We start from the raw sequence: 27,640 nt of genomic DNA, 5'->3' as shown, positions 1-27,640 counted from the left end.
TTACATTGTACATGCTAAACTTTTCTCATTGGGTATAGTCCAATAGTGGGAAGTGCCAGTATGCATCCAGGTGGATTTATAGCACTGCACCATGGTGGAAAATACTGAATTCTGTCAGAAGGTCTGTACCTGAGCACTGTAAAGAAAATGATAGCCTGTTTCACTTCAGGAATCTCGTTTTCAAAAAGAGAATGATTTATCAGAGATATAGAGATAAAAGAAAAAATTGGGACCAGTTTTTCAACTTTGACCTAGAAGTAGTTTTTAGTCTTTTTTTGCTAGAACTAGTTTTTAGTCTTTTTTTCCCCCACAGAATTAATCAAGTAATTATTCAAAATCAATTATGTAGTAGACACCTGTCCTTAAGGAACTTAGAATTTTATGATGGAGAAGGAAAAACTAACAACTGGTTTTAGGATAGGATAGCAATAAAGGGTGGACTCTTCAATGATGAAGAATATGATATGAACTCAGAGGATAGCTAGAGTTGACAAATTTTTCTTAAATTTAATTTAAATTTCTACATAAGACACATATAGCTCAGATTTTTAATCTTGTCTGATATAGCCACTTCTTTTTCTTTTCTTTTTTTTTAGTTGTAGATGGACACAATATTTGTCTATATGTAGTGCTGAGGACCGCACCCAATGCCTCACACATGCTAGGCAAGTGCTCTGCTACTGAGCCACACTACTGTCCCCCCAACCATTTTTTTTTTTTTTTTTTTTTTAAGAGACAGGGACTTGCTGAGTTGTTTAGGGCCTCCCTAAGTTGCTAAGGCTGGCTTTAAACTTGCAATTCTCCTGCTTCAGCCTTCTGAGCTGATGGAATAATAGGCATGTACCTGGCCTTTTTAACTTCTCTTCTTAGTGGTATTTTCCACTTAAGTAGTCACTCTTGTCATTCCTTGCCTTATTACAGATGACCCAGAAAGAAACCTGGTCCCTCATCTCAGTCCTGCAGTCCAGCCCGGAATCTCTCGGTGATTTTCCCTGTAGCTGTCTCCTCTTGACTGGTCATACTCTCACCTCTCACAACTTCACCAACTCCTTCTCCTGCTCTCCTTCTCTGCCTGACCTTATGACAGAGTCCTTCCCCTGGGTGTTCACTTGGTAGTTCTCTCCAGCTCTGCACTGTCCCCTGGGAGATCCCTTCCATCTGAAAGTAGCAGCTGTCACAACTGCATTGGTGTTCTCAAATCTAGCTTAGCTCACAGTCTTAAGTCTCCGTGTCAGGGTATGTGAAGTACATCAAAAAAATGAGTCTTAAAATAGAGTTTATTTTAAAACATGTTTTATTATGAAAATTTTAAGACAGACATAAAAGTTGACCAGTATTCTGAATTTATGTATATTCCCCACACAAAGAACTGTGTTGCCATGTGTTACTACCAGTTTTTAACAGAATCTTAACAACTTTGGAATTAGCATTTATTCATTTGTAATAATTTGTTAGATGGAAAATGGTATCTACTTGTATCATAAACAGATCATTTCTTAAAGCCCTCTTTGCATATCCTGTCTTTGGAAAAGTATATGTTTCTCTCAACCTATATCCCTTTCATCAGATAAGCTGTGATAAAGTGGGAAATCTAATAGAATTACATTTGATTCTATCTGAATTTATGAAAGCATGATTATATGTATGTTTAAAAGCTATAGTTTCACTAAAAGATAATGATGAAACCTGTTCATTATCTGATAAGAAGTGGCATCACATTTTGCTAAGAGATAATTTAAACATACCCAATTTTAAATTGTTTTCTTGGGACACAGGAACCTTAGTACAAAAAAAGTAGGTGGAGAATAAAGTTTCACCAGATATAAATTTATTAAATAGAGAAGAACATCTTGAATCTGTAGGGATTCTCTTTCTACATTAGAACTGCCACTACTAATCATTTAAGATAATGTTCAGAGGAGATGGTAGTAATCATCTCCTGCCAAAAAAAAATAGGATTCCAGAGGAACCCACAAATGTATTCCCCCTTACCAGAAAAGTTATTGCTGACATTAGGGAAAGAATTATATTTTGGTGTCTTTGCCAAAAGACTTTTTCCCTGAAAGAAAAATGAGTGACATTAACAGTATTAGTAAGTGCCTGCTATGTGCAAGGTGCTGCCTAGGTTGAATAGGACATCATCCCAGGCCTCAGAATATCTACAATCCAGAGAGAAGATAGTGGGGTAGGGAGGGGGAGCATGGGAAGAATAGATGAATTCTTGATAGGGCAGAGTGGTGGGAGGGAAAGGGAGGAGGGGCAGGGGATTTGCAAGGATGGTGGAATGTGATGGACATCATTGTCAAAGTACATGTATGAAGACACGAATTGGTGTCAGCATACTTTATGTACAACCAGAGATATGAAAAATTGTGCTATATATGTGTAATAAGAATTGTAATGAATTCCAATTGTAATGAATTCTTCTGTTTTGAAAACTAGACATCTTGCTAAAAAAAATCAATAAGAATAAATAAATAAATAATTTTTAAAAATGCAGTGTGGTAAGTGCTATAATAACCATGGATGTAGCAAGTGCCACAGAAGCACAGAGAAGAGAGGAATTAGTGCTCGGTAATTAGAATATGGTAGGGGCTTGTAGAAAGACTGCATTTTTTTCAGACAGAGAAGAGGGGACTCTCTAGGGTACAGCATGAGCCATCACAAATTTTCAGAACCCTTTTCAGTGCTGAAATGGTTTTCGCTTAATCTCCACTCCTTGGCCACAGGAAGTGGTGTGATGACAGTTCTGTTTATTGTAAAAAAAAGAATTGCAATTGGAAAGAGGTATTGGCACCATTCATTGGTCATCCAAATGCCCCAGTGGAGAGTCTGTATCATCCTCCAGACTTCTGTGTTCAAGATCCTAGAGGGCAACCATGGCCCATGAGTCACTGCATTCCTTTAAATTTCTTGTTTTTCCCCCTCCTCAGGCTTATTCTGTATATGATGAAGAGATTGGCTATTGTCAAGGCCAGTCATTTCTTGCTGCTGTGCTGCTTCTCCATGTGAGTAATTAGGTCTTTCCTATGATTTACACCTGGTAGACTTAGCTTATACATATCTATAGGTTGCAGAATAGTCTTATTGGATTTGGCCAGAGTCTAGGAGTTTTAACTCCTGTATCTGGAAACTACAAGAGAAACATGGTGAGAATAAATGACAAGTGTTGAAAACTAGTACAATGATAGACTTTCTTTTTATTACTAGGAAAATTGGGTAGATTTTAGTATTGGTTGGCTACTTGGGGATACTCTGTTGTCTCTAAAGGAGCCACTATCATTCATGTTTGGGGATTTATGTATTGGGGTGAGAAGAAGGCAGAGAACTTGGCTTGCTTTATTGCCATTTTATTCATGCCTTTATTCACAAAGACCTTTACCCTCCAGATTTTTAATTTTCTTTTAAAGCCAAAACAAAGTTGAGGGCTGGGGATGTGGCTCAAGCGGTAGCGCGCTCGCCTGGCATGCGTGAGGCCCAGGTTTGATCCTCAGCACCACATACAAAGATGTTGTGTCCGCCGAGAACTAAAAATAAATAAATAAATAAATATTAAAATAAAAAAAAAAAAAAAACAAAGTTGAAAAATGTAAAGGTGAACACTCAGAGTTCTAGAGTACTCTCCATCTATTATCAATAAGCGTTTTCCACACTGATTTCTCTTTTTGTCTCTCTCTGCATCTCTTTTTCTCTTTCACATACACATTTTATTTTTTATTGGAAAAAATTAATTGAATTTTGCTTTGTTTTGGTACCAGGGATTGAACTCAGGAGCACTCTAACCACTGAACTATATCCCCAGCCCTTTCTTTATTTGGGTCTTGCTAAGTTATTTAAGGTCTAGCTGGGTTGCTGAGGCTGGCTTTGAATTTGGGATACTCCTGGGCCTCCTGAGCTGCCAGGATTACAGTCTTGCACCATGAATTTATTTTTTGAAAGGAAGTAGCAAACAATGAGATTCTGAGCATGTGACTTGTAAGGACATGGACATTCTATAGCATAACCATAATATAATGATCACATCCAAAAATGCCATGTTTATTCAGTAATGTCACAGTCCACATTCATTTTTTTTTTTCCATTGTCTACTTGGCAGAGTTCTTTACAGTCCTTTTTTTCTAATCATTATCCAGGGAAGATTCGGATATTGTATTTGCTTATTATTTCTCTTTTTCTTTTAATCTAAACTGGCCCACTTTCCTCTTTTGTGTTTCCTGCCATTGATAGTTTTGAAAAACTCAAAAGTCATCTTGTAAAATGTCCCATATTCTTAATTTATCTAATTATTTCCTCATGATTAAGTTGAAATGTGTGGTAAGGAGATGTCAGCAAAGGGGTTTTAAGTGCTGTGCTGGAGGTCAGAGGTGAATGAGTAGTTGACATGATCTTCATCCTAATGGGTGTAATGCTAGTGACTTCTAGTTGTAAGGAAATAATCGTACAAATTTCTGTGTTACTGTGAAGGTAAAATAAAACGTTTAATGAAAGATTGTAACAGAGAGCCTTATTTAGATTTAAAGGCTTCTCTGGGGAGGTAGCCTTGCAGTATACCCTGAAACATGAAAAGGGATGCTACTCTGTTTTGTACTTTTCAGTGTTACTTTTTCCTTTTTAAGTTGTTGTGGAGATAAACTATTTTAAAAGCATGAGCGTGGAGAGGAGAGCATCACTGGCAAAGGGAATAGTATAGTATATAGAAGCCCTGAAATGGGGAACCACTTGTGTATGGAAGGAATTGGAAGAATGTAACTAGAATATCCTGCAAGGAGGGAGGAAGGGGTAGGAGCTGGAGAGGGAAGCAAAGGTTCCCCTAGGAGGCCCTGGAGGCTAGGATCTCATGTTGTTTCTCTAATCAGCAGGAAGCCACTGAAGGGTTGGGAGCTATATTGTGTAGGTTATAATACAGGTAAAGCAAAGGCTACTTTGTAACTCTTCTCCATTGTGAACCCAGCTTGGTAGTATTTTGATTATATAAAAAGCTGTGATGTTAATAAAGAGTTCATAGAAAAATATGCTAAAGCTGTGATATTAATAAAGAGGTCAAATTTTTAAAATTTTGTTTGGTTGTTTTAGTCAAACTTTATCTTGGTCTCACAAGCCTGTGTTGTTTCTCTTGCAACCTCAGTCCAGTGACATCCCCACTTAAGTACTATAACCCATGGAAAATGGCTTTCCCAGATTCCCCCGGTTTTGGTTTGAACCTCTGTTGCCTGCTGCAGTGTGAAGATCAATGCTTGTTTCAATGTGAGGAGAATCAGAAATCCTGTGTGGGTCAGGCCACTTCTCTCACATGTGGGAAAGTGAAGTTGCCTTCTGTGATGAAGACCTCAAAAGATCTGATCTATTGAATAATCTGCTATGTTTCTCTCATTTATTCCTTAATCTGGTTTGCTCTTTGGTTTTCTTTATTCTCAGTGATTTCTGTGCTTACCTCACTTCCCTACTCTTGTTCCAAAGAAGCCTGCCCACCTTCCCAACTTTTGAAAGGCTTGTTGCTGTCATACCAAGCCTTAAATAACATTGTCAGTGCTTTTCTTCTGTTTTGAAAACTAGACATCTTGCTAGGTTCTCAGGGAAATATTTTCCCATAAAGCTATGAAGATGTATCTATTAGTATAAATAGATTATTATAAATATGTATTATTTATAAATAGAAGTAAAACAGGGGTTTTGTAGTACTTTTAGCTGTACTGCAAACATTCCTTTGATACTTCCGGCATTATGGTAAGCCTTAACATGTGTAATGTTCTTTTATAACAAGCTGTGTTTTCAATAGTGATGGAGAAGAAAAAAAATTTTACTAGAAAATAAAGGCAGCTAAGGGAAGTACAATGATTAAATGGAGGTCTCATGATTTAGGAAAGATGAAACCTTCTCTGTGTATCAGCCTGTTCCTAAACTCATCTCAATTCCTGTCCTCCCCACAAAGCCTATTCCTGACTTCTGGCAGATGCAGATCTTCCTGTCCTGTGTTCTCACTGATCCTTCTACCTAATTCATATTACAGTTACTATATCCTAGCTGTACGGGAGGCTCCTTGAGGACAGGCACAGTGCTGACACAGAGTAGGCATCATTGAACATTTCTTGTCCGAGTAATCAAAACTTTAGACCTGAGGTTCTGCAAACTACATTTCCTGGTAAGACAATAGAAGGATGGATTTACTATACTGAGAAAACTTGTGTGTATGTTTTGTAACTTTTCCCTGGTTGCCTGTCTGTTACAGATGCCTGAAGAACAGGCATTCAGTGTTCTGGTCAAGATCATGTTTGACTATGGTCTCAGGGAACTTTTCAAGCAAAACTTTGAAGATTTGCATTGCAAATTTTCCCAGTTGGAACGCCTCATGCAGGTAAAAAGAGAAACCAGCTTGCCTTCAATAAAAGAGCAGCGTAGGGAGAGCTAGATTGAGGACTCAGTATCATCCTTGATTAAGAACAGGTTTTGTTTCTGTCAGTTCTCACTGTAGTGAGGAGGTCAAGATTAATATAATATGAACCTGATGGGGTGAGCTGATTTTTCAGTCTCAAAAACAGCCGAAAGAGCAAATGACTTTGTAAGGCCCTTTGTCACAGCACATTCAGTCAAGAAGTGCTCACTCACCATGGCTGTGAGGCTGGTTAGGAATTTCATAATAAAAGTGAAACAAACTTTCCCAAACATTTCATATCTTGGAAAGAAAAACTGGCTTTCCAAATACTTGTCACCATGTGGGGATTCCTTCTTTATTTAGAGCTAGTTTGTGGTCTGGAAAAGAGGCTGAGTGCCTGCTTAATACCAGATGATAAGTATTCTGAGATTTCAGAGATTTTTTTGCTCTATTTCTGGCAGATTTATGAGCCTCCCAAGAGGGAGTAGGATGGCTACACATGTGCCCAAAACTAATTAGAGGTTTGCTATTTCAGGAATACATCCCTGACCTGTACAGCCACTTCCTGGACATCAGCCTTGAAGCACACATGTATGCCTCCCAGTGGTTTCTTACACTTTTCACTGCAAAATTCCCTCTCTACATGGTCTTCCATATCATCGACCTGCTTTTATGTGAGGTGTGTATTAGAGGCCACAGCACTTTGACTCTTGTCTGCAGCATACTTTCTGTGTCAGCTCTGTCAAGAGTTTATTCTAAGTTATGTTATTTTGTTGCTGGGAAATCCAGGCTGAAGTGAACCTTCCTTGAGCGAATACTACTCAAATTTGTTGAAGTGCTCTCTGTTGAGAAAAGATATAGTAGACATTTGTATTAGTTAGAGTTAGACTTGACTGCATTTTATAAAGAAACTCAAAATAACAGTGACTAATTAAAACAGAGATTTCTTTCTCAGGTAAAAGAAGGCAGAAGGTTCCATCCTTAAATGGAATAGAGCTCCAGCCTTCATATCTTTTATTATGGTCAAGAGTGGAGTGGGGGCAAGTGCTTCCCTTTTTAAGAAATCTTCTACAAATTGGCCAAAACTTCATTATATGACTGTTTCACCCTGTTTTTTAAAGCTTGGTAGGAATTTGCTAAATCTGGGGAGATATATTATTAAACAGAAGAGTGATTCAGAGTAAAGAACAGTCTTTGCTGAGTTTTGGGTTTTGAGATGTAATGTGTGTATTTAAGCAAAAACTAAATATAAAAATAAAATGTTTATTATAGAAACTTTAAAACATAAACAAAAAGTTAAAATACTTCTGGTCCCACTGTTTAAAAGTTAACTACTTTAATATTTAGGTATGTGTCCTTTCAGCCTTTTTTGTGTGTTTGTATATATTCATGTTTATAATTTCTATATGGGTTACTGTATTTTTCCATTTGGGACACACATAATGTTATGGTTCAATGTATATACATCTTAGAACATGATTATGCTATATATACTATTCTGTTTTTTCATTTCAAATACTTGAACATCTGTGAACACACATACCTATATTGTCCTTTTTGTCTCATTATGGCATATTCAAAGCATACAAAAATCCATAAGGAATTTATTTCTCTTAGCCTCATTCATTCTTATATTACCAACATGCCATTATTATTACTTGCTACCCAGCACCCCATTATTTGGATATGCCATAATTTATGTAACCAATTTCTGATCTCCAAACTTTAAATTATGTCTAGTTTTTCATAATTAGAAACAATCATCTGTTAAATAGTTACTAAAGGCCAGGTGGCTTGCTAAGTAATTTACATAAACTTTGCAACTTATTATCTCAGAAAACCCTTAGGAGAATATTAGTTTTGGAAACTGAGGCAAAGTGTTTAACTTGATCACAGATGATAATGCCTTTTTCATAGTTTCTTTGCCTCCATTAGATAAGAGGAGGCAGACTAGAAGGAGCTCATTGAGAATGGGTTGACTTTAAGTGACTTTTCAGTGATAACCCTGCAATTTTTATTTTCCAAGATAATTCATTTCCTAACTTATATTTTTATAATTTCTTTAAAATTGTGGGCTAATCTGAGGACTAACCACATGCATCACATATGACACTGAAAAAATTTTTTACTTTCTCTTTCAGGGAATAAGTGTTATTTTTAATGTCGCCCTTGGATTATTAAAGGTACGTGTTTATTCATAAGATGAATTACCTGGCACTCACCCTGGCTCTTTTAGTCTTAGTCTCATTCTAAGTAGTTGCTGTGCTCTGATATTTTCACTGATGGTGAATATGCATAGGTAGCTAAACAAAAAGAAATATCTTCTGAGTATTTTTAAAATGCACAATTTTAAAAGCTTCCCAGGCATCTTCACAGCGAACCTTTTTATTCAGTGATTGTATTTTTTTCTGTCTTCAAGACTTCCAAGGATGACCTGCTATTGACAGACTTTGAAGGTGCCTTGAAGTTCTTCAGAGTTCAGCTTCCTAAAAGATACCGCTCAGAAGAAAATGCAAAAAAACTAATGGAATTAGCTTGCAACATGAAGGTAAAATAATTTTTGCACTAATTAAGAGTCTTATGGGGCTGGGGTTGTGGCTCAGCGGTTGAGCACTTGCCTTGCATGTGTGAGGCACCAGGTTCAATCCTTAGCACCACATAAAAATAAATAAACAAAATAAAGATATTGTGTCCACCTACAACTAAAAGAAATATTTAAAAAAAAAAAAGACTTCTTTTGTTCAGTTAATTTTCTCACTTTTCCTGATGAAACTCTTTTATTAACATTTGTAACATGTATATCTCTTATTCCAAATGATTGGTGGCATAATACTTGGGATTGCAGATCTTTCTAAATCCCAAATTCATTTGTTTATATATACCTTACCCACAGCCTGAAGGTCATTTTATGTAGTATTTTTAGTGCATCTGACTGATGCATCAGATGAGGTCAGGTGTGGTGGAGTTTTCCACTTGTGACATCGTGTTGGTTCTCAGAAAGTTTCAGACTTTAGAGTATTTTTGATTAGGAATGCACAACCTATGATAAATAATGATGTTTTCTTTTGTATGACATCATGTTTTTCTTTCCAAATTCTTTCATATGCTGTCAGCCCTTTGTATCCATGGGTTCCACATCTTTTAGTTCAGGCACAAATTGAGGATATTCAGAGGAAAAAAAAATAGGTCTGCACTGAATACACTAGGCTTTTTTTCCTTGTCATTATTCCCTAAACAATACAGCATAATAACTATTTATATAGTATTTACATTGTATTAGGTATTACTAGTTATTTAGAGATGGTTTGATGTATATAGGAGGACATACATGGGCTATATGCAAATAATATGCCATTTTACAGAAGGAACTTGGGCATCCTCATATTTTGCTATCCAAGGGGGATCCTGGAACCAGTCTCCCAAGACACTGAAGGATGACTGTATATGACTGTATTATATAGTATATATAATAACTGTATTATATAGTCATTAAATTCAATCTCATTGCCCCACTGCCTGAATTCTAGGAATGATATTACTATCCCCATTTTGAAAAGAAACCAAAACACAGCAACAGTGGTAGCCCCTTTGACATACACCTAGTTAGTGGCAGAATTTAGCTTTCGTGATTTCTCTTGCATTGTCCTTTTACTTTCAGCATTTGTTGTTACGGCTAGAAGTTCCCTAAATTCCCTAAAATGAAACTAATAATATGTGAGAATCCCCACTTGATTTTATTACTTCGTATAGCTTTTATGACATGTATAATTCTTTTAAGGTAAAAACATTATTGCCTTTTGCTCATGTGTTAATAAAGTTGTATTTTTTAAGAAAGAAAAAAATAATTGAAAGTTTAGTTTGGAATTTCAGGGTGTAGGCAGGGATAGAGTAAATTGTTATATTCAGATTTCTATAAGGTACATACATATGACATAATTGTACCCTCAAGTAGAACTAAGATTCATGTGTCAAGGCAGATGTGGGGGCTGCTTCACTATCTACAAAATAGAGCAGGGGTTTGTATTCAAGAGTTACTTCACCTCTGTGTAAGGTTTCATTTTGTCTACAGTAAAATAATATGGAACCGCTGGTTCTGATTAAGTATCAAATTGAGCTAATTCAGACTACCTTTATTCTTTGAACACAAAGAGGCTAGACAGAATACAACCCAAGAGATGTTCAAATACTTAAATGAACTTGGAAAAAGAAAAGATAGATAGAGAGGCTTGGGGCTGTGGCTCAGTGGTAGAGCGCTCGCCTAGCACATGTGAGGTGCCGGGTTCGATCCTCAGCAGCACATAAAAGTAAATAAATAAAATAAAAGTATTGTGTCTGACTACAACTAAAAAAACAATTAAAAAAAAAAAAGATAGATGGATGTACAGGGTGTCCAAAAGAAAATAGCTCAAAACTAATGTGTGTAAATTCATACGTCAGCATCCCAAGGGAATATGGAACCGTGTTGTTAGGGTTTTAATGATCACACATACATAGTAGATATGACTTCAGGCCCTTAATAGGCATTTAAATCTGAGACCTCCACATAGGTGGGACTTTTTTCCTGGTCTATTGAAGGGAGGATACAAAAACTCTACCTATTAACCCAAGAAACAAAAGAAGGCATAATATAAAGTGACTGGAGAATTTGAAAACAAAAAGAAATAGAACTTCTGAAAATTCAAATTATCATTAAAGTTCCATTCATATTAAAATTATAAGTCACAGATATTATGGCTAACGTTTAATGATAGTTCACCATGCATCAGGTACTATGGCTAAGCTTGTGTGTGTGAGGTAAGGGTTAGCTACAATTTTATATATATATATATATATATATATATACTCTTTACAATGCCTGAAAAGAAATAATGGCTACTACTATCACTTCTTCTCTATAGTTTTTCTAACAGGCATCAGACATTGTGCAGTAAAAAGTTTAAAGCAAATGGATTGCACAGAGCATAGGCCCAAATAAGTTCTGAGATTCAGAGTCACTCTTTCTACCTCAACCTGGCTCAGCACACAAGAAGGTGCCATCTCTTTTGCTCTTAATGTCTTCCCTCTAAAACCTTCTTTTTCAGTGTCCCCATCTTAGGTAGCGGTATCTGGTTGCTTAGGCCAAAAACCTCATTGTCGTCCTTGACTTCTCTTTCTCACACTTGACATCATCACACTCCACATTAAAGTATATTCTGACACTCTGATCAGCCTTCATCATTAAGAGCCCAATCTCATTGTATTTCATTATTACCACCATTTCTTGTTTACATGGTGGGCCTCCTTGCTGACTTTTCTCTGTCCCTTTTTTTCCTTGCTTAAAACTTTCTAAAGGCTGTGTGTATGTGTGTGTGTGTGTGTATTAGTGATTGTAATCATAATAATGGGATTCATTAATCCACATATGTACATGTACATAACACAATTTGATTATTCTCATTTCCTAATACCTTCCCTTTGACTCCCCTCCTCCTTTCCCTGATCCACTTGCTCTAACTCTACTGATATCCCCTCTATTATTGTTGTTGTTACTACTAGTAGTTTAATTAGTGCATAATTATATGTATAATACTGTGGTATATTCATACATGGACATAGCATAATTTGGTTGATTTTGTTTCATGATACTTCCCCATCTCCCACCCCTTCCTCTACCTTATTGATCTTACTTCCGTTTTCATAGGACCCCCCCACCCTTTTTTTTCCCTGATGGCTTCTTATTTTACAACAGAACTCACAGTTCCTACCATGTCCTGCAAGTCCTGACAAAGTCACGTGCATGACCCACAAGGTCTGGCCTGGGATCTCATGCTGCTTTCTCCATTTGCTCTTTTGACTTTAGATCCCTCTGGCCACCTCACTGTTTGGGGACATGCCAAGCTTGTTCTCCCCCTCTGGCCTTTACCCTGGCTTGTCAATTCTCCTAGCTGTCTGTGTGGACTGTCACCTCATCCAGTCTTCAGCTCAGATATCAGAAGCTTTCTGTAGTCACAATATCAAAAGTAGCAGTCTCCCCAGCCCTTTATGCCCTTGTCTCATACCCTATCTGATTTTCTATCCCTAGAGTGGGGGCCCTGCAACAGAAGAGATTGCTGAATTCTTAGAACCAAGAACAGGGTCTGGCATGCAAATACTGATTGAATGAATGAATATGCTGTTGAGTTTTTCTAAAGTGTTTTACAAGGAGGATTTAAGGTGAATTTGGGCAAAACTTAAAAATAGCTTCTAGCTAGAGGCTTTAGTCTGGATTTTCATTAGCTTGAATCACTTTAATAGTATATAAATTCTTTATTTCCATAGTCCAGATAAGAGGTATCTGATATCTTTTTTTTTTTTTTTTTTAATTCCTTGCTGCACTTAGAATAAAGTAAGGCTAGCAAGACTGTCTTCAGGGTGTCTTCATAGCACATATATTTTGTGCATAAACAAATAATTCCTTCTAGCCCTGGAGAACTTTGCATATTTGAGGTACACTTTGGATGATTTTCCCTATTTGCACGTATTTCAGACAAAATAATAATTTTTTTCTTGAAATTCAGTCATAGCATGGAAATCCTATAGATTCACCAAGACATGAGAGAATACTGGGAATTTAACCCAGGGGCGCTTAACTTCTGAACCACATCCCCAGCCCTTTTTGTTTGTTAGTTTGTTAGTTTGAGACAGGGTCTTGCTAAGTTGCTTAGGACCTCAATAAGTTGCTGAAGCTGGCTTTGAACTTGCAGTCTTCCTGCCTCAGCCTCCTGAGCTACTGGGATTACAGGCAGTAATCTTGGCTCCAATACCAAGAAATATTAAGGGAGATGGAGATAGTAGTTGAGCCAGTTATTGTCAGAGTGATAATTCACAGTGATTGTGTGCCAATTCAAAGTTAAAAAAGAATCACTGGCAAGTGCACTTCGATCTGTGCATGCTCTGGCATGCATGAGGTAGGAGGCCTCAGTTGGCACAGAATGCTCCAAATCATCTGTGGCTTGGAGCCCCCTTTAGACATGGAAAAGGCACTTCATGATTTGTGAATGGTTGGGAAGCTAACTTTTGAACTTCTGGCATGGAATTTGCAAAGGAAACTTTGGATGTGCAACTTATTGATATCCTGTTCCATTATTTTTAAATTGTTGCTTGGTTTAATCAGTATTCCCTGATTAAGGTGGGAATTAGGAGCACTTTGCTTCATGTGCCTAGGAAACGAATAGTTTACTTTTGTCATTGTTGTGTTTTAACATTGTGATCTTATTGCTGTAATTTCTGGTATTTGTGTAATTCTTACAAACATCTTTTCTTTCTCCCAGTATTCAGCAAGTAGGGTGTACCAAGTGTAGAAACAGAAGCTTACGGAAATCATGTAGCTTACTCAAATGGTACTGGTGGGACAGTGACAGGAACCCTAGTAGAACTTCTGATTCCACATTCCTAATGCTTTCTACTCCATTCTGCTGCCTCTTTTGCAAAAGTCTAATGAGAGTTAAATTTGGTGTGGCAATATCTGAAATGGCCACAAGATGGGTGTGTTGCTCAAAAAGACTTCATTCTCTGCCCACAGATCTTTCCTTTCTCTGTCAATCTGCATGCCTGACTTGGGCCTCTTTACTTTTTTTTTTCCCAGACCTTTTATTTCTCCCTTTCTCCTTCTTTCTCCTTAAAGTGTGAACTTATTATGGAATCTTTTCTTTCTTGAGGAGTTAGATTCCCTGTTCTTAAAATAAAACTTAATATACATCAAGACTCACTTTGCTGTTTTTGTCAAGTGTGTTCTTTCCCTTTATGGGTCAGTGATGTGAGATAGAAAAATTGTTTCCTTCCACTGCTGATATAATATCCACTTCTACTTTAAATGTATTGTTCTAGATCATGAACACCCCTGGGAGTTCCACAGTGCTTTCATACTCATAACTATGTCATGCATAGTTTGTTGGTGTGGTGGGGGATAGGTTGGTTGAAAAAAATAATCCTGTGTCTTAAAATTGGATTCAAGAAATTTGAAGCTTCCGCTCCTGTACTTGAGACCCAATGGCCTAGCCTGGGCATGGTGAGCTGCCCATGGGATAAGAACAAAAAAGATGCACCTGGACTTTCCCCGGAGACTTCTACGTTTTTGTTGGGTGGAATTTGCATTCTCTGGCCACGAGCCACCCTTGCTTAGCAAAAGTAGAAATCAGACCTACCTTCCTCAGTGGACAACTTGTTACCTACTTTAAGGGTCTCCCACTGACAGCATCCATCATTCCTTGAGAAATCTGTGCCCAAACTTGTCTGACATCTGCCTTGTCAAGTGTTCATGATACTGGTAGGCCCTGAGGGAGGTGAAGGTTTTATGGTCAAGCTCCATGGCTTGCCCTGCTCCTGATCAATGGAGAACATGGAGAACTTTCTCTCTGACTGCCTGATCCGTGTTGGTTGCAGGTGTCCATTTCAAGTACACTAGACAAGCCAGGCAGAGGGGTGAGGCTTTTGTTGAACTTGAATCAGAAGATGATGTAAAAATGGCCCTGAAAAAAGACAGGGAAATTATGGGACACCGGTACATTGAGATGTTCAAGTCACACAGAACCAAGATGGATTGGGTATTGAAGCAAAGTGGTCCATACAGTGCCAGCACTGCCAAAACGGCTTCGTGTGGCTTTGGGGACTCCTGTTTGGATGCACAAAGGAAGAAATTGTTCAGTTCTTCTCAGGGTTGGAAATTCTGCCAAACAAGATCACATTGCCTGTGTACCCCAAGGGCAAGATTATAGGGGAGGCCTTTGTGCAGTTTGCTCACAGGAATTGGCTAAAAAGGCTCTAGGGAAGCACGGGGAGAGAATAGGGCATAGGTACAATGAAGTAAGGAGGAATTTAGATCATAGTCTGATCCACCTCTGAAGTTCAGGTCTGCAGTGGCCCTATGACCAACCAGGTACAGCCCAGAGGTACATTGGCATTGTAAAGCAGGTGGGCCTGGAGAGGATGAGATCTAGTGCCTCTCGTGCAGGATATAGAGGCTATGAAGACTACAGCGGCCTGAGTGATGGCTATGGCATTACCATCAACCTGTTTGGGAGAGACCTCAGTTACTGTCTCTTGGGAATGTATGACCATAGATATGGAGTCAGTGAATTCATGGTGCAGAGGAAACAAATAGTGACTTTTATCATTGTTGTGTTTTAACATTGTGATCTTATTGTTGTAACTGTGTCCATTCAAGGGGGGCTGCCCTACAAAGTGACTGAGAATGACATTTACATCTTCTCTCCACTCAACCCTCTGAGAGTCCACATTGAGATCGGCCCTGATGGTAGAATAACAGGCAAAGTAGTTGTTGAGTTTGCCAATCATGAAGAAACTGTACCAGCTATGTCAAAAGACAGGGCCAACATGCAGCACAGGTATATAGAACTCTTCCTGAATTCAATGACAGGGGCCAGCAATGGGGCTTATAGCATCCAGGTGATGCAGGGCATGGGGGTATCAGCTGCCCAGGCCACTGATAGTGTCCTGGAGAGCCAGTCAGTGAGTGGCTGTTATGGGGCTGGCTGTAACAGTCAGAACAGCATGTGTGGATATGACTAGTTTTGTAGTAACATTTGATTTATTTCAATCAAATTTTCACAGGCAGCCAACAAGCAGTGAAAAGCAGTTTATAACTAGAGGAAGCTGTGGGGCTTATTTTACACCATGAGTTGGTGAAATCTGGATTTAAAAATTACCTCTGCAGTGTTTTCTCATGCAAACTTTTCTTCTAGCATGTGATATTAAGTAAACTAAAAATTACTTTCTTCAGTTTTTCTTGATTAACATTTTGGTAGTATTCTTCAGAGTGATGTTATCTGAGTTAAAGTAGTTTTAAGTATGTTGAATGTGGACTTTTACACAACACCACAGTGAACACATTGGAGAAGATGTACTTTTTTGGGAGAACTCACAAGGTGCTAGGTCCCTAATTCAAAGAGAAACATTTCTCATGTTCTAATTTTTTTCTTCTTTATTTAAAATTTTTAGATTAAGATTAAGCTTTTTAAAGTCAGCTTTGAGAACTAAGACACAATACTAATCTGTAGGAATTGGTGAGGCCTTGACTTAAAGCTTTCTTGGTATTGTGATTTCCTTTTGGGTGTATTTTGCTAAGTGAAACTTGCTAAATTTTTTGTTAACTAAATTTTTTTCTTAAAATAATGACTTTTTCACATACACAAAGAAATTTGAGAAGTGCTTTCTTTGTTCTATGTAAGGATTTTTGACAAGTCTGATGTGTGATAGTAGTTTAGAAGAGGCAAGAACTATGCTGTAAGAGATGGCTCAGTGAGTTCTTTAAATCATACCTGAATAATGGGGCCTAATTTGTTTGTGTGTACTTGCTTAGAATTATGCCTGAGACAAAATGGAATTTATGAACCATTGTCTCCTTTGAAATTGGTATTTCAAAGAAAAAGTGAATGTACTAGATTGCAGACTACTTATAAGCAAAAAGTTTACAAAACCCAAATAGCATTGTCTCTAGATTAATGAAATTTGTTGTTTGGAGAAGCAGAAAGATCTTTGGCATTTGTTAGTATTTGCCCTTAGGTCATATTTTTATTCAAGAGCTAAAAGCTATGCTAGTTTGAACTTCATTCTCTTTTCAGATCATTTGTGTGATTAGTAGTGTACATTAGGATCTTAAGCCCCATGAGGGCACTGACTTCTCAGTCTTATTTCTTGATGTGGTCACACAATGAATTAATCCTTACAGTGACTATTGTGGTCCTTTTAGAGAGATGCTTAGAAAATTGAAGTAAATTTCAAAGAGTATTAGTAAGCAATGGAGTTGGGTTTGGATCCCAGGAAATTCAGACTCTATACTCAATGCATATATAGTCATTGTGCTTTGCTATAAATGAAGGATTGAACGAATGGAACAAAAACTGCTTTTGTATTGGCTCCCTTTTTTTATTTTGATCATGTAATCATGGGTAATTCAGCCTGTGTCAAAGTTGAAACTTACTCTATACAGTATAGCTAAATTCAGATGTCCTTTCAACTAGACCACACTACAATGTTGTTTCTTTGTTCATACCTTTTAACTAGGATTTTATGGGAATAGTTGAGTAGGTGCCCTCTTCTTTTTAACAGCCTAAATATTGCCAGTTGATGCAGGGGCAGCAGTGATACTACCTTCTTTCTTTAATAAGCTGGTGTCCCTTGGTCCTTATCTTGGTCCTTACCTGTTGTGGCCTCCACTACTAATTTTCTTCATGTATTTTAGAAAAACATTCTGATAATAGAATCAAAATGCCTTAATTCTGTTTTGTGATCTTTCAAAGAGTTTGAGTGTTAAAACTATTTGAACAAATTTTAAAATGCCGAAATTAAATGAAATGTTTGTTCATTTCAAGCAGTTAAGAGTGCAGGCCATGGAGTTCCAAAGGGTTGGCTCCTATCCTGACTTTGCCTCTGTTGCATGACCCATGACCTGAGTAAGTTGCACAGCAGGCTTGTAGTGAGAGACAGAAGTCAACCTTCCCTCCCTCCAGTGAGTCACTGCTGCTCACATCCTTCAAACACCAATGGTCTTTTGGCTGTCCTATTTTGACAACCTCTGATCAGGCATCCAGAGTACTGTCCTAAGTCAGTGGACTTCAAACAAGCATTTATGAATTTTCTTATGCAGCAATACTTATAAGAAATACATAATTATAGAATAAGAATCACCCTAGATTCGTATTCTTGTGCTAGTGTTGCCACTTAACACTGGGTCCTTGACTTTGAAGAAGTTATCTATCCAAATCTCTATTCCTTATCAGTAAAGTGGGGTAATAATCCCTGCTTTGAGAATTAAATAAAACAGAAGGTATAGAGACAAGTTGTTTTGAGAATTAAATAAAACAGAAGGTATAGAGACATTTTATTATCTTGAAAAATATTATGTAAATCAGATTCTTTTAATTAGCAACTGAAAAAAGCACAATCCCTGCCCCAGCATTCTTAAGCAGGAAGGTGGGTATATGTCAGATTTATTTAGCTTCCTGTTAATCCTGCCACACAAAACACTCAGGATTTTGTAGTTGGGATCTCCAGACCTTTTCTTATTTAACCCTACCATCCAGCCATTCAGCCACACAACATGTACAGCAACTAACATTCAACCTCCCTTTGCTGGACTCCCAATGACTCCAGCCCTGCAGGGGTTCTGACCTTTTCAACACATGCTTAAGCCAGACCTGGAAATCAGCTCCTCTTCCAAAGGGCAGCCTATTTCATGCTTTTCTTGTTAAATGGACCTTGTCTGAATGACTCACTGTTTGCAGCACATGTTCAAAGAATTGTTCCTTCTCTTGATTCAGGACAAGATGCCAGATAATAAGAACACCAACAAGTAATAACTACTATTTTATTGAAAAGACCTTGCTATTACTGTCTCTCTCACTACAAAAATACTAGGCAGTCTTCTGAGCACTGCACATACATTTTTGCATCATCTAATCTTCATTCATAACAATAGTTCTCATAAGGACCATTGATTTTTATGGAGTTGAGGCTGAGATTAGGCATCTTGCTTCAGTTGTACAGTTAGTCACTGGCAGAGCCAGGACTTGAGCCTTGGTCTGTCACCTGCACCAAGTTCAGCTCTTTTTCTTTTTCTTTTTTTTTTTTTTGCAGGGGGTGGGGAGGTAGTAGTGGGATGGAACTCAGGGGCACTCCACCACTGAGCCACATCCCCAGCCCTATTTTGTATTTTATTTAGAGACAGGGTCTCACTAAGTTGCTTAGCACCTCAGTTTTGCTGAGGCTGGCTTTGAGCCTGCAATCCTCCTGTCTCAGCCTCCTGAGCCACTGGGATGACAGGCCATGCACCACCATGCCCAGCCCTAGTTCAGCTCTTAAGTGAACAGATTGTACCACCTTTCTCCCACACACACCAGTAGACACTTTCTTTTTCCATCCTTGGTGGCACTACCTTTTTCAGAGGCTGAACAGGGACCAGCTTCCCTAGGACAAGTAGCATATAGTTTAAGAGCACATTGTCAATTTCCTATGACAGATTTATGACCCATGAGTGACCAAAGGAGAGGTGTTCTAGGCTGAATTTGCACTTGTACCAAAACATCAAACTGGCATGTACAAATCTCTACCTCCTAATTCAAGGTTTCTTAACCTAGGACCATGGATTGACCTCAAGGGGCCCAGTAGCCCTCAGAAATGGGATGTAGAGCACTTGGTTGTGGGGAGGGAGGGAAGGTTGACTTCTGTGTTCAAAAAGGGAAGAGCCATGTGCTGAAGAGACTTTCAAAGTGGTGCTGTCTTTAACAGTGTTAGGAGCCACTAGGCTAATTGCGCTGGGGTATAAAATTGGTTTACCCAAATTACAAATCCAGTGTTCTCCCAGGAATTTGTTAAGGTTCTTTTCCCTGTGAAGGTACATTTAAACAGAACAGGATTGAATTTCAAGTTTGATTTTTATTTGAGAGCAAAAGTATCTCTGTGTGAACCTATGGCTTACAAAGCCTTCAGAAAGAAGTCAGCTAACAGTGGGTGTGACTCAGAGCTCGGAAGCTGAATCTACAGCTTTTCTTGTTTCCTTAACTCAGTTATAGTGTCATTTTTATAAGTAAGAGACAAAAATGAATCTTGGGCATTTTTCCCCTTCAATCTATTTATCTATTTACTCATGTATATTTATAGTACTGGGGATGGAATCCAGGGCCCTGCACATGCTGGGCAAGTGCTCCACCACTCAGATACATCCCCAACCCTTTTTATTTCTTATTTTGAGGCAGAGTTTGGCTAAATTTCCCAGGCTAAACTTGCAAGCCTCCTGAATAGCTGGGGTTACAGACCTGGCTGCTACACCTGACTGAATCTTGGAAGTTCTAAGAGTAGAGACTTTGTCTTTGTTCATTAAGTGCCTTCATGCTTACTATGGAACAGGCATTAGGAATTTCACAATGAATGAAGTTCCTGCCTTTGTGAAGTTTGCATATGGGAAGCTAGGTACATTTCATATTGCTAATACGTAGCAGTGAGCACTGCATGTGGTTGTCTCAACTAGTGGGAAATGTAAATGTCTCTACTGCACCTTTACTAGGTGTAAAGGAAGGCCTTCATTCTTTTACCTTTGATTTGTTTAACATCTGATTACCGAGTCCCAACTGTGTTCCAAGCATTGAGCTAGGCACTGGAGGAGGTACAGCAGTTAGCAAAAGAAAAATAGAAGTAGCATATTTCCCTGTGGGAAGTAAGCACTTAAGTAATTGTGTACTGTGGAGAGGAATTCAGTTGATACTCTAAGATATAACGAAAAGACCTGGCCTGGAGTGTGAGGGAAGGATTCCAGAAGTGGTTTTGAATTCTGAACTGGAAGGTGAATAGGCGTGAGCCAGATACATCCCAGCAGAAGGAAGAGACTTGCACTGTACATCCACTCGGGTTGCCATTTCCACTCAGAAGAATGGTCAGTGCAGAGAACAGGGGGTCCTTTCTCATTAATTTAGCAAGCATTTCTGGGCACTTCCTGTGTACATGGTAAGAGACAAGTGAGATGGTTCTGGCCTGGAGAAGATATTGATAATGTGACAAGGAGACTGAGAGGTGCTGCTTTCTCCTGGCTGCAGCCTCATAAGGAGGCTTGAAATTTGAATTGTTGCTTCTGCTGGTGGCACTTCCTGGTCCGCATTCACAAGACAGGCATCTTTTTGACAGGGTCTGTGCCTCAGAAATAGCCTGAACCATTTGGTTCTGGTTTGCAACCACATGCTCCAAAAGTCAGCATCAGCTGTGAGTCTATGAGAAGTCATGGTGTGTGTTTGTGTTGTTTGTAGTGGGAGTGAGGCTGGGAGGTTAGGCAGTGAGGCATTTGAGGGAGAAAGAATGAAACTGAAAACGAGTAAGGCTAAAGGATGGGAGATGCTGAGCTGGTAAAGAGGTCAGAATTCTGGACCAGCAAGCTCTGGAGAAGGTGGGAGAGCTTTGTGTATATCCATCCCTGAGAAGTGACCCCTGTGGACCAATTGAAGAAAGGGGAGGCCATTATTTAGAGAAAAGGGCAGGGCCTTGTCTTAAAGAGCTCAGAACAATTGTGAGAATTTATTTTTAAATAGCATGTTTATTATTTCTTATAAAAATAATTTATGTTCAATGCAGAAAACACGGGAAAAGCAAAAAGAAATGCCTACATCCTATCACAAAAATGTAAGAACCAATCAGATGGTGTATGTAAAGGGTCTGGCATTTCCCAGGCACTCCTCAGCTTTTGAATAAGAGTTGAGTCTTTTTCTGTGAGAATGAGGCAGTTTTAGTCAGGGATAATGAAATGTAAAAGATTATTTGGCAATTAGTCTTTTAAAATGTATATTTGTGGGGGAAATGTTAATTCTTTATCCAAGCATAAGACTGCAAAGTTGAATTCTTGTTAAGGTTTGGGAAATGTTTTATAGGATTTGGTGTCAGTAATTTTTTTAGAAAGTGCTGGGGAATACATAATGCCCACCGCCCTCCCTTCCCTTTTACCAAGACTGCAAAGAGCACTGGGAGGGAAGTGTTTGCTACCCACAAGTCTCATTTATTTTCTGTTCCCCTACTATCGATTTGTTAAGGTGGTTTATAAATTTTCTGATTACACAGATATATTATTTAGGTGTTTTTATTGTGAATCACTTAGGTACACAAAAAAAGTTTACCCCAATGTTGGTCTTAAACCACAAAGACCTGGGTTGAAAGATGTCACTGCCCAGCTTGTAGCTTACCGTAAGTGTTTGATAGGCATCTTTCTCCAAACTGCAGCCCAAGCATAGGGCTGTCTTCCTGGCCTCCTGTTCTCCTGCAGCAGGCACATCCTCAGAGGAGAGCTCCAGTTAAGGAAGACCTGTGAGCCTCCAAACTAAAGAGGCATCCACAGAGCCAGTAGGAGTAAGAACACTGGGCTGCTTGAAGATGACAGAAATGGGGACAGAATAGGGAACTGGAGAAGCCACACGAACATGCTGCAAATCTGGACCCATCTCATCCCCTTTGAAGTCTCTGTTTTTAATCTGTAGAAAGAAAAAAAAAGTTGAGCTAGACTAGCTTCTGGTTCCTGGACCTGGGAGCCAACAGCAGATCAACTGTTCATTGCTAACAACTGAAGCTTTGAGAAGGGAAAAATGTTGGCTTTATAGTCATTCTTTAAACTCTACATGCCTGTTATCACTTTTCTATTTGTTATATCTCATAATTTTAAAAAAATATTATTTAAAAAACACCGTATGAAATGGATAGTAGTTTAAAAGAGGGAATCAAACAAAAGAGAATTGCAAATCATGATAGGTTAACATGGATAATTCAGAAAGGAAAAAAAAAAATCACATCTGGACTGGAGAAAGAGAGGGGGCCAACCAGTAAAAAAGAGAGGGAAGCTGATAGGAAGTAGGAGAGCCAAGAAAATAGAAAAAGAGAGACAAGTTTCCTAGAAGGAAAAGGAGTGTTTGTCACATTGAAGCATGAAAATCCAGGAGTTGCAAAGTTCGAGCAGGGGAGCGGTAGGACCCACTAGGATGGAGTGAGAAAGAACCGCCTTTCTCCTGAGCACTCAGCAGAAGCCTGATTGAGAGACAGTAGGTAAGGAGGTTGTGAAGCTGTGGAGTGGAAGATACAAGCCTGTGGTTGGTAAGAAAAGGCTTGAGAGAAAGAGGACAAGAGTTGGATGGGGAAAAGGGCTTCTCAGTGCAGTGGCCCACAGGTTGATGTGCTTAAAGTCAAAGGGAATTGTGCCTCTTTGGAAGTAGCACAGAAGGAGCTGGTAGACAGGAAAAGGGATGGACAAGTGGAAGGAGAATGAAGGGGCTGCAGCTTGGACTTCAAATGGAGTTCAACATCCTGGCCTCAAATTCCAGATCTGCCACTCCCTTGTTGAGTGACCTTGGTCAAGTTGTATAACTTCCATATGGCTCAATTACCTGCCTATATATGAGGATAATTCTATAACTCCTTGTTATAGAATTTAGCAACGCTGTTTGTATGTACTAAATAAAACGGTAGTTGTTTATTATTATTATTATTATTATTATTATTATTACTACTACTACTACTACTACTACTAGAGGCAATTAGAACCCAGATCTCTGAAGGGGCCATCTGTACAGTGTTTATTTGAATACTTGTCAGTGAAGACCTTAGCAACCAAATATCCCCAACAGGGTTCTGGACTGCAAAGTTGAATTCTTGTTAAGGTTTGGACGTTTACTGGGTTTCACTTTTCCTGCTGTGATGATATCCAAAATGGGAAACACCACTTCTGTAGTATCTGGAGTCACCCAGGTTGAGTGAAGAGTTAGTCTTCATCACAGGTACTGAAACATCACCATGTTCTGATTCTTCTTAATTTGTGCTGTGATTTATTCTACAGATTGGTCAGAAGAAGCTGAAAAAATATGAAAAAGAATATCACAACATGAGAGAACAGCAGGCCCAACGAGAAGACCCCATTGAGCGATTTGAGGTTTGTTTGCTTATGAGCTAGATGACGTAAGAACTTTTGACTTTTCATGTCAGATACTTTTTAAAATTCAGTTCCACTGCTTCTGAACTCAAGTTGCAGTTTGAGTTTGCAAATGAGAAAGCAAGATCTGTTTTGCTCTAAACCAGCTGCCTAGTTTGTTACAATTCAGTGGCCTTTCATCAGAGTTAATAAGAAATAGCTGCTTGACAAGGTCACTGGAATCTGTTAAGTATTAATTTGTGGAGATAGAAAATAGGAGATTGTTTATTTGGAGACACATTAGGACCAGCCACATCTCTTTATTATTTCCATAGGACTCAGAAATTCATTTTGAGGTTTAGCTCTGAGAAATTGTGGTTTCCGTTTGGTTTTGTTGTGTCTATAACTGGTTTCTCTCTGCCCTTCAGCGGGAGAATAGGCGGCTTCAAGAAGCTAACATGAGGTTGGAACAAGAAAACGATGACCTGGCTCATGAGCTGGTGACTAGCAAGATTGCTCTGCGGAAGGACCTGGATAATGTAAGTGTGACAGGTCTGAAGGGAAAGATCATACAGAGATACTTCTCTTCAGCAACTGGAATCCTTGCAGTTCATTGCTTAATCTCCAGTTACCTGCAGAGCTTCTGATAACAGCTTGCTTGTTGGTTGTGCGTCACTCCTTCCCCAGGGTATCCTGGTTGTCCCCTAAGCCTCCTCACCATATTCCTCTCTTCCTGTACACAGCTCCTAGGCATCATGGGATTAAGAGACCTTTTGACTGATTCTGAGGCTATCCACATAACTTTCCCCAACCCCAAGACAAGAAATGATTTTGTTATCTGGTGTATTTTGTACCAATTGAATAACCATTGCTGATTGGAATACAGTTCAGTGCCTGAACAATGTGTAATCAGTAGTTTACACCCTGCCCCTGTTCTCTTCTCCTTTGCTTCTCCTAACCTGAAAAATTTGAGATGATTGTTTTTCCTGGCAGGGTGCTTTTCTATTTTCTTATATTGCAAGCTTCCCTTGGATAAAGCACAAGTTCTCATTCATGGCTTAGTTCAGGCTTAGCAAAATTTTTTTCTAGAAAGGGATAGATTGTAAGTATTTAGGCTTTTGTGGACCATATGGTCTCTGTTGCTACTACTTAGAATTATGACATCAGTGTAAAAGCAGCCACAAACAAGATGGAAGTGAATCAATATGGCTCTTTTCTAGTAAAAGTTTATTTACAGAAATACGTGATAGGGACCAGTGAAGTGGCTCAGTGATAGAGCACTCTCCTGGCATGAGGCACTGGGTTTGATCCACAGCACCACACTAAAAAATTAATTAATTAATTAATTAATGGTATTTAAAAAATAGGCAATGGACTTGATTTGACCTTGGGCTGTAGTCTGTTGGCTTCTACCTTTGATTTCCTTACCAGGCTCCTAGAATTACTGTTCTGCTTGTTGGTTTCTTAGGGATAGGGATAGGTTCAGGCTGCTGAGTGTTTACTGGGGTTTCACTTTCCATATGTTGACTCTGTAGAGTCCATGAACTTCAGGAGGTTCTTGACATCCACCAAAAGTATATGAAATCTTATGTATTAAAGTGTAGATGACACTAGTAATAACACTTAAAACCTGACCCTGAATAGTGTGAAACCTTTTTCAAGGTGTCTTTATCCTGATAAAGTAGCCAAAAAAGTAAGTCATATACCTGACATCAGAAATGAACAATAATAATAGATGTTCCCTTTTAGTGAGGATCTGTGCTGCCAGGAACCATTTATTTATAAATACTTCACTAAACTCTGATACCTCTTCTCCTTGCCTCAGCCTTTTAAGGATAGTAACATTGGCTCCATTAATGGATGGGAATTTTTTGTTAGGTCATAAAGCTTGATACTTGAAGCACCCAGAAAGAAGCAGAGCTGAGTCTAACTCAGGCCCATCTAATTGGAATGCCGGGCCTCTTCCTGTGATACCACCTGTCCCCATAATAAGTAGGAGAAAGGAGCGATGACTAATGATTCTGACACATTGACAAGTGCTAGGCCTTTCACCGAGTGCTTTGTATACACCTTCTTGCTGAATCCTCAAACAGCCCAGATTGTAGAAGGGGTATCCCGATGCCTGTTTTACTGATCAGGAAACTAAGGCCAAATGAACTAAATATCTTACACACAGTCACCCACCTAGTCAGAGGCAGAGCCCTCAGATTGAAACCTAGAACTCCCAGTCCTCAGCAGGCCCAGCAGCCTCCTCCAGCGCCTACAGGGTCAGGAGACATTCCTTTCTAAGTTAGTCATCTCTCTTGATTGTTTGGAACCATCACCAAAAATCAGCTCAGTTCTTCCTGTCACCACAGTGAGAATTGTGGGTCCACTCACCTTTCTTTTGACTTCAGGGTCTCAGGTTTTCAAAAGAACTTCATTCCTTTCAACTCTCCCCTTCCTGCATCCCATAAAAAAGCGATAGCAAGGCTTACACAATCTCCAGAAGCCTCTATGTATTTCAGTTGATTTTATATCACTTTTGTTATTCATCACCTGTCACTTTTGCTGTTCTTCACACAGCAGTTGTGGAGAGATTCCACGTCAGCCCTTTAATCCTTAAGTAACTTCAGTCAGGATTTCTCCCCTGTGCAGTGGGAATGATGGCTAGAACTGACCCTGGTGCTGAAAGAATTGAGAGGGAATCTACAGAAGGTCCCAGGCAGAGGGTTGACAGGACTGTGTCCCAGTCCCCCCTGGTATGGTTCTTCCTCTGCCTTAAAACAGAATGACATGAGAGCAAAGGGAAACCAACTCAGGAGCCCACCTGCTTACTAGTTCTGTGACCTTGAACACGTTGCTCAACTTTGTCCATTAAGTTACCTTGACCCCTTTATCAAAAATCAGTTGATGCTGTGTGCAGATTTACTTCTTAATTCTCTTTTCTGCTTCATTGATCTGTATGGCTGTCCTTATGCCAATACCACTCTGTGGCTTTATAATAAAGGTTAAAATTGGGTCCTGTGAGTCCTCCAACCTTGATGTTTTTGAAAGTCACTTGGTGTTTCTATATAGAGATTAGAATTAACTTGTCAGTTTCTAGAAATAAAAGCCGTCTGAGATTTTTAGTGGGATTTCATCGAATCTATGAATCAGTTTTTCTGAGAATTGACATTTGAACAATGATTGAGCCATCCAATTCATGAGCATGTTGTAATTTTCACTGAATAAGGTGTTTTTCATAGCAGTGCTTTTTAGGTGTCAGTTTTGTAAGACTTAAACCTTTTTTAATCTATTATCAGTGGTGGTGTTTTCTTAATTACATTTTCCAATCGTTGCTAGTCTGTAGAAGTACAGCTGATTTTTTCTTTTCAGGGGAGAGGTATCAGGGGTTGAACTTAGGGCACTTGACCACTGAGCCACATCCCAGCCCTATTTTGTATTTTATTTTAGGACAGGGTCTCACTGAGTTTCGTAGTGCCTTACTTTTGCAGAGGCTGGCTTTGAACTCGTGATCCTCCTGCCTCAGCCTGCTCAGCGGCTGGGATTACAGGCGTGTGCTATAGCGCCCAGCCAGTACAACTGATTTTTTTTTTTTTTTAATTTTTCTAGTTGTTGATGGACCTTTATTTTATTCACTTAAATTTATTTGCAGTGCTGAGAATTGAACCCAATGCCTCACACGTGTGAGGTAAGCACTCTACCACTGAGCCACATCCCAGCCCTACAACTGATTTTTGACCTTGCTGAAATCACTTCTTAATCTAGTAGTGCTTCTTCCCCCAACCACTTAGGTTTTCCCCCAACACAATTATGTCATCACCAAATAAAGACAGTTTCACTTCCTTTCCAGCTGTTCTTGCCTCACTGCGCTTACTGGGATC

The 27,640-nt window shown here is 38.9% G+C and overlaps 2 protein-coding genes and 1 pseudogene across 7 annotated transcripts in view; all 3 read left to right on the top strand.

The window, feature by feature from the left end:
* Window positions 1-20,713, top strand: part of LOC143641423 (uncharacterized) — a 166,217-nt gene extending 145,504 nt beyond the window's left edge. Inside the window, exon 2 of the mRNA XM_077108811.1 lies at window positions 20,704-20,713. The gene's annotated coding sequence lies outside the window, so the exon portion shown is untranslated. The remainder of the gene's footprint in view (window positions 1-20,703) is intronic.
* Window positions 1-27,640, top strand: part of Rabgap1 (RAB GTPase activating protein 1) — a 167,444-nt gene that overhangs the window by 129,984 nt on the left and 9,820 nt on the right. For all 6 annotated transcript variants that reach the window (XM_076845515.2, XM_076845514.2, XM_076845513.2 and 3 more), the window contains 7 exons: window positions 2,934-3,008; window positions 6,227-6,352; window positions 6,906-7,049; window positions 8,512-8,553; window positions 8,790-8,918; window positions 23,703-23,795; window positions 24,203-24,313. In XM_076845515.2, coding sequence (XP_076701630.1) covers window positions 2,934-3,008; window positions 6,227-6,352; window positions 6,906-7,049; window positions 8,512-8,553; window positions 8,790-8,918; window positions 23,703-23,795; window positions 24,203-24,313 — 720 coding nt within the window. The remainder of the gene's footprint in view (window positions 1-2,933; window positions 3,009-6,226; window positions 6,353-6,905; window positions 7,050-8,511; window positions 8,554-8,789; window positions 8,919-23,702; window positions 23,796-24,202; window positions 24,314-27,640) is intronic.
* On the top strand, window positions 14,655-15,916 carry LOC143392322 (heterogeneous nuclear ribonucleoprotein F-like; annotated as a pseudogene).

Source organism: Callospermophilus lateralis, chromosome 2 (genome assembly GCF_048772815.1).
Source record: "Callospermophilus lateralis isolate mCalLat2 chromosome 2, mCalLat2.hap1, whole genome shotgun sequence".
NCBI lineage: Eukaryota > Metazoa > Chordata > Mammalia > Rodentia > Sciuridae > Callospermophilus > Callospermophilus lateralis.
This window is presented reverse-complemented; position numbering and strand designations above follow the sequence as displayed.